Source organism: Pteropus alecto, unplaced genomic scaffold (assembly GCF_000325575.1).
Source record: "Pteropus alecto unplaced genomic scaffold, ASM32557v1 scaffold185, whole genome shotgun sequence".
Classification (NCBI taxonomy): domain Eukaryota; kingdom Metazoa; phylum Chordata; class Mammalia; order Chiroptera; family Pteropodidae; genus Pteropus; species Pteropus alecto.
Genome location: NW_006438088.1, coordinates 9,510,907 through 9,518,867, shown reverse-complemented (window position 1 = coordinate 9,518,867; position 7,961 = coordinate 9,510,907). Strand labels below are relative to the sequence as shown.

Here is a 7,961-nt window from a genome sequence, read left to right as displayed (position 1 = left end):
ATCATATGGTAGATCAATTCTTAGTTTTTTGAGGAACCTCCATACTGTTTTCCATAGTGGCTGTACCAATTTGCAGTCCCACCAGCAGTGTATAAGGCTTCCTTTTTCTCTTCATCCTCTCTAACATTTGTTATTACTTGTCCTGTTGATTATTTTAACAGGTGTAAGGTGGTGTATCATTGTGGTTTCGATTTGCATTTTCCTAATAGTTAGCAATGTTCAGCCATTTTATACATGGATTTTTGACTGCACAGGGGATCGAAGCTCCTAATTCCTAGTTCATTGTTCAAGGATCAGCTGTACTACCCTCAGATCAAATGACTCACTGACAGTTTTTGTAAATAAAGTTTTAGTGGAGTATAGCCATGCCTTTCACATACTCTCTATGGCTACTTTCACGCTACAGTGGCAGAGTTGAGTAGTTGTGAGAAGACCAAATGGTCCTGAAAGCCAAAAAACTTACTGTTGGACCCTTTACAGAAAATGTTTGCTGGTATAGAGCCTTGAGGGGAGATAAAGAAATGGAAGCTCTTTTGGTTGTTTAGGGGAGGACAGAAGACAATAGCTACAGAAGAAGGTAGAGTGCTTCTGGTATTGTCTCCTTGTTTAATTATCCAGCATCCGAAGATAAGCAATTGATAGGATAATTGTTCCTTTCTTGATAATAAACTATATCAATGCCCTGAGTTATTGAATTATGTTACGTAACTTCCATAGGAAATATAATGTCACAGAAATCCTTTTAATTTGCTTTTTATTATTTTTTTATTGAGATATAATTGACATATAACATTAATTTCAGGTGTACAGCATAATTATTTATTATTTGTATATACATGTTGTGAGATGATTACCACAGTATGTCGAGTTAACATCTATCACCACGCACAATTACAATTCTTTTTTAATGATGAGAACTTTTATGATCTAGTCTCAGCAACTTTCAAATAAACAATACAGTATTATTAACTATAGTTCTCATACTATACATTACATCTGCATGACATTCATTTTATAACCTTCACACATGAAAGTTCACCCTCACCCCTACCTCTAGCAACCACTAATCTGTTCTCTGCATCTATATGTTTTTTTTAATTCCACCTGTAAGTGAGATCATATGGTATTTGTCTTTTGTTTATTATTTTTTAATTCTAAAATTTAAAACCAAATGCCCCTGAATTCTGTAAGTATTATTAGGCTAACGATACTCAGAAGTGGAAAACTTTAGGCAAATTGTGTACAGAGAAGTGTGTTGTTTTAGATTAAGCAATTCTTTGGATCTCAGATGATAGTGAATAATAGTAATTTCTATGCATAGAGGGGCAGTTAATTTAAAATATTTTTTGTTTGCTGATTGAAGTTAACAGCATTGTTTCCTAGAATAAAAAGTAGTACACTATCAACAAAAATTTTTTACTGTTATTTTTTTAAACTTATAAGTTGTCACAGTTTTTTTAAATCCATAATCTGAATTAAATCTTTTTCAAAATATCAAGGTTTTAGGATGGGATAAATAATATATTTTTCCTTGCCACATTTCCTTTTCCAAGCCTAAATTGATCTTTTATCTTTCTGTGGTGCAGCTAACCATAAGTCTAGATGTTTATTAAATAAAAGATAGCAATATTAATACATTTAATTTGAATAAACCCTTTAGCCTAAATATACAACTTCAGCTAATCACCTTTTACGCTTTTAATTTAGTGTAAATACTAATGAGTTTCATGCTTATAGTGAATCATATCTGTAAGATGACTACAGTTTAGTATAATAGTTACAATTTTTATAATTTTACTACTGGTGAAAAGCCCTAACACAGAGACTATTAGTACAGTTGAATTAAAATTTGTATGAAGAGTCGAATCAAATCGATGTTAGCATCATTATCTTAAGGTAGGCGTGCCCTTTGACCTTACATCTTACAGTTTTAAAGAAGTAGTTTCCAGTCCTGGGTGGAATTAATGGCATGGAATAGATCTACCTTCAGCGAATTGAAACAGGCTTCCCTTTTAGTGAAACAGTGAAGACATGACTGCTAGCAGCTCTAATTGGCATCATTCATAATAAACTAGAATTGATGAGTATAATTTTACATATTTGTAAAAATTTTAGTAAATAAAATTCCTTGAACTACAATAGAGTTTAAAAGTTCCTTTACCTTACTATTGTATATAATTTTGTTAATTTATATTATTATTTAAGTTTTAAATTGTTTTCGCTTGCTTTTAATCATTGTTCTTTTTTTGCCCATAACCCAATGTAAAATCTGACAATGACAGGATCATGAACTAATACAGCTGTATTTATATAAATGTCAGGCAGAACTGTGTGTATTAGCCCTTTGGGCTGAGTCTCTCATACCTCTTCCTTTTACATTGGACTTTTGTGTAGCATGTTATACATAATATTGACTCTGGATGGTGCATACAGAATGTTCAGTATATGATACAGAATAGAAGCAGATTAATTGTGTATAGAGAGCAATATAATCCTAAAACTTAACTTTTAAAACTGCCTGTAATTGTAAATAGGTAGTACATAAAAAACCTTTTATCAACAGAATGATCTTTTGCTTTAATAGAGAAAAAGACCATCTGTTTAATGACATCACTTTCATGTGTTCTATTAGAAATGAATATAAATAGTGGTCCTATCAGCCAGGACTTCTTTAGTTGGAATTGAAAGAAATTCTGACCCAAACTGCTTTAAGGAAGAAGGTAATTTATTTGCTCACATAGTTTAAAAGTCCAGAATTAGATCTGGCTTTATAGACATGGCTGGAAATAAGGCTCAAAGGATGTTCTTGCCATCTCTTTTGTTCTGTCTTCTCCTGAGTTGGTTTCAGTATCAGGCACCATGTGATAGCAATATGGCAGTAGCTTTCAGTCCCTAGATCCTTTCTGGTTTCTGGCTGGTAGGAAAAAGTGAGAAGTTCTTAGGTATCTAAGAAAGTTTCATTTTCTCATTGGCTCTGAAGATGCCGTGTGGCCATCCTAAACTAACCACCGTGCCTGAGAGAGGGGCACGTAGTATGTTGGTTGGCTTTGGCTCAGCAGTTGGGAATGGGAAATGGGAGAGGATAGTAGCACTTAGATTCCATACATACACTGAGAATGCCCTGTACAGTAATGAGTATACCAGGATCAACTCCCGATACGTTACATTCTAGAGGGCCAGTATTCACTAATATGGTGGCCCATTCAAGGCTTAAAATAAATCTAAGGGGATTTGATGAGAATCAAGCACTGGATCTATGGAGCTATAAAATATGTTCCTTTAAAAAAAAAATGAGTCCAAGAATTTAGTCACTTTCAAAGTTGTATGGTATTTGCAAATCTAGAACTAAATGTATCATTAGCTAAGTCAAGACAGGCCAAAAGGGGGAAGTTTTTAGAGGTTTAGATCTAGATTTACCTTCCATAGCAGAGTTCTCTAAGGACATTGCATTTTTTCTAGTTCAGAATTCATATTTCTAAGTTATATGAGCTAGAAGGGAAGAATATTTGAGCTCTTACAGAAAGAGGACTAATATGAAGTGGACTTTTTTTGAACCATAAATACTAACTTTCTACTATTACAGACCCCATATAGTTGCATTAAGTGATAGTCATGTCTAAATGTGTGGGGGTCTAGTAGTTAAAAAAAAATTCATTCTACTCTAAGAAAAAAGTTGCATTACATCTGATAGGCATCTGGTATTTCAATTAAATTGAATTATTTGGACCCGATATGTATCCTTTTGCTACTCAGGTCACAGTTTCACACTCACCGTTTACACTCATTCCTCCTTATCCAACTACTTCTGCTGCAGTTTAAAGTTAGACATAGCAGCCAGCACTTCCTGTTCGGTTTTATGCATTTAGCCAGTGGCAGGTCTGCAAATGATAAGAGAAGCTGGTAATTCAGGTGGATCTTTGGCACCATCACAGGCCCCTGATAAATGTCTGACTGACAATGAAATAAGATTTTAAAAAACGATGTAAATGCAGATGTCCTGGTGGCTCAAAGAGTTGAATGAGTCACTATGCCATTTGGCCAGAAGGTCTCTCTCCTACCTGGAAAACAAAGTGATGAGGATGAAGTGCCAAATGGGTATAGGAGGAGTGACTGTCAAGGAAGTAGAATTCTTAGCTCCTGCAGAGCACTTCTCACTTTTTTGTGCCCTTTAAATTAAACTGCAAGAGGAGACAAACTATGGTACTTTTTTTTTTAATGTTGTTCCAGTATGATGATGAGGAACCAAAATATTGTCCTAGAGAAATTTAGAATAACTTGTTTTGTTTGATCTCTTATTGAAGTATAATACACATATAGAGCAGTACGTAACCTAAGTGTAGAAAGTGATGAATTTTCACAATGAACACATCTGTTATACCAGCACCCAGATGAAGAAACAGTTGGTTTCCAGAGGCCCTTCTCACATCCTTCTAGTCGTGATCACCCACCTCCACTTTGTGCCCCTAGTGACCATTCTGCTGCCTCTAATAGTGTAGATTAATGTTGCCTGTTTTAATGCTTTTGTGTCTGGTTTCTTTTGCTCAACATTATATTTTGTGGGACCCATCCGTATTATTGCTAGAATAACAGTTATTTCTTAATCTCCCTTGTCAAAATTCATTGTAATGTTTTGGTACTTTAAATCATTCACATACCCGTATAATGTAACTTTTAGGGTAAACACAAGCTCATTGAACTTTAAACAATGCTCTAGTTATAGCTATAGCAGACTTTATAGTTTCAGACCTAATATTACAAATAAAATTTTGAAAGCTGGTGTACATTATCTAGGCATTTCCTATATTTCATTGGAAGCCTCATGCTGAATCAAATGTTTTTGTCTAGGGCTAGGCTTTTAGAGACTAGAACTTCAAGTGAATTTTATTACTCTCTCTAAGATGATCACGGATCTCCTTTGCCTACGAATGGTAGAACTTGAACTATCTTAGGTCATTATAGAATTTATTGAAAAGCAACCCCAGAAAGGGAAGGGATGCTTGAATGGCTCCAGGACACAGTCTCTAATTCCAAGTTTTCTCTGCTCATTGACTTGACTCTAGCCACTGGCTTTCTTCATACAGTGAGACACACAGCCACCAGCGGCTCCTCAATTTTATAACCTGTAAATTCTGTCATAAGAGATGGACTGACATTTTTTCAGTTATAGTTCAGAAAAATTTCAAGTACCTCCCTTTGGCCTGTCAGCTGTGATTAGGACAGGGAATAAGATATTATGACTGGCCTTGCTTGGACCTATCATTGCCTGGTCAGCTTCTCTCATCAGTTGCAGACCTGTTACTGGCAGCTGGTCAGCCGTGTTGAACCTTATGGCTTTCTGGAATCACAAGGCAAGAAGCGAGCGGGTGTTGTTCCAGAAAAGTGTTGCTGAACAGACCAGACACGAGACGTCCACAGCATCCTGCTTTGTATAGCAGCCCCTCAAATAACGTCATTCTGTTCAATGTCGTTTCATTACAATATTGATGAGATGCTGTAGGAACTTAACTTGTTTATATCAATTAGCCTATGGTAAAATTGGTTTTGTTATTTGTCGTTTCACTTCAAAATTCCAGACCTATTGATGATGTTGAGGACTTACTGTACCCTGAAGGCTAGGGAGAATCATGAAAGATCATTTTATCAAAGCTATTTAGAAATCTGAAGCAAATTCTACTGACTGGTGGCTAGACCACAGATAGTGATTATAATCAGGGCCCCAGAAGATATTTCAAGCTCTAATCTGTACCAATTCTAAACAATTTCCATTTGGTTTTTTTTTCAGACTCATCATTCCTTCTTATCCTTATCATCCTTAGCTAGATCCAAAAATATTGTCCTCTCTTGTATCAGAGCGGTTTTCAACCTTTTGTCAAGTAGTAGAATGGTGTTTTTAAGTACATTTTTTTAAAATCCCGCACACAAAGCAATAGTATGTATTTATGGATCCATAAAAATGTAAAAGTATTACAAAAACACACACTAAAGGGAAGCATACCAATTTCATGATTGTGGTGGCCCCTGGACAAGGAGATGGGTGTGGGATTGGAACTACAACAGAGATTTCAACTTTATCTGAAATCTTTTAGTACTTTTATTTCTTTTTTTAAAATTTTTATTTTATGTATTTATGTTTACTTAAATTTATTGGGGCGACATTGGTTAAAATTTAATTACAGTTCAGTAATACGTCCTATGTACATCGCATTGTGTGTTCACCACTCAAAGTTAAATTTCCTTCCGTCACCATATATTTAACTCCTTTACCCTTATCTCCCTTCCCGCTTCTCCTTTCCCTCTGGTAACCACTAAGCTGTTGTCTGTGTCTATGAGTCTCTGTTTGTCATGTTCATTTGTTGTTTTCAGCTTTATATCCCACATATGAGTGAAATCCTGCCAATGAACTAAAACACTTACTTTTATTTCTAAAATAACTTTGGGGTCAATGTGACAGAATGTCGTGTGTGTGTGTGTGTGTGTGTGTGTACGATGTATGATTAAATGTCCCCCCCATCCAATTTACAGAAAAAAATAACACAAATTAAGAGGATAATTCCTCAAGAATCAGCCAATGTGATTGTATGGCACTTCTCCAGCAGCATGAGGAGTCACAGTGGTGTAGTTGTAGACATGTGGAGCTGGACTGCCTGGTTCCGGTACCAGGTCCTAATTCCAACACTTGCTCTCTCGAGCAACTTATTTCATCTTCATGTGCTTCAGTTTCCTTCTTTGTAAATTGCTACAAAAAAGTACTTTTTAGATTATCAGAAATTTTCCTCTTGTTTTCTTTTCCAGGGAGAAATATATCCCTCTGTCTAGCCCATGAAAATGTAGTAAACAGAAGCTAAGATTTAAAAATTCTCCATTTTGGCTTGGTACACTTTGCCTACATTTCACAGTAAAATTGTTACTGTTTTTTGTTTCTTATAGGATATGTTGGTACAGGGTACTAACCTTGAAGTGAGGATTTTCAGGGCCTTTTCCTCATGAAAAATGCACTGGATGCGTTTGTTTACCATTGTGCTTTTCAGTGTGAGATTCGAACTTCCCCGATTTGAGTAGATCTAAAGAATACAATCATAGTGCATTACCTTTTGTAGTTCATCACTTTTAGTAGTTTCTATGGATTACTTTAGTTAAAATCTGTACATATGTATATGTGATATATGGATAGCAATATCCTAACAGTGAAAGCAGTGGATTTTCCGTTGATTTATCGTCATGAGTACAATATCTCACTGAACATCTGAGTGGTGTGATGGAAGGTGATCAGGTCTTCCTCTTTCACCAGGTGATCAGACTCTGAGAATTTGGGACATGAAGGCAACAGGAGTCAGAATTGTGGTTCCAGCACATCAAGCAGAAATTTTGAGTTGTGACTGGTGTAAATACAACGAGGTACTCTCTCTGGCTCTATCCTGAGCTACTGAGCCCTTGCTGATGTTGAAATGTTCTAGATTTTATTTTATGTTTGTTTATGTGGACTTTGGTAGTGTTTATAGACCATTAAGTTAAATTCAGTCCCTTTCATTTCTAATTGATGGTTATGAGTGACCTGCATTAGCATTAATTGGATTTAAGTGCACATTAAACAAACAGAATAAGAAATAGAAATTCTCAAAGTTCAACAGTGCAGCCTTACTTGTTTGTTTGGGAAACTGCTTTACAATTTATGGAATTTTTTTCTTTCTTGCTCTTAACCCCGCCAATTTGTATTATCTTTTGCTTTCCATTCTTGTTCAGGCTGCTGAACTGTTTGTAGGTTGATTTTTAATTTAACAGTCCATCAGTTTTTAAAATTTTGTTTCATCTTCCCTTATAAGTCTAATCAAGCTTCATGCTTCTTTAAGAAAGCAGTGTCCTTTTGTAACTTTTTGCAAAGCTTCAGTTAATCACAGGAGCATATAGAATAGAAATAGCAGTGGAGTAAATATGTGTTGATATACTATTCATGTATATTTATG

The 7,961-nt window shown here is 35.4% G+C and overlaps 1 protein-coding gene across 1 annotated transcript in view; it reads left to right on the top strand.

The window, feature by feature from the left end:
- The window catches only part of PEX7 (peroxisomal biogenesis factor 7), a 71,476-nt gene that overhangs the window by 20,887 nt on the left and 42,628 nt on the right, over window positions 1–7,961 (top strand). Inside the window, exon 6 of the mRNA XM_006915384.3 lies at window positions 7,289–7,395. Coding sequence (XP_006915446.1) covers window positions 7,289–7,395 — 107 coding nt within the window. The remainder of the gene's footprint in view (window positions 1–7,288; window positions 7,396–7,961) is intronic.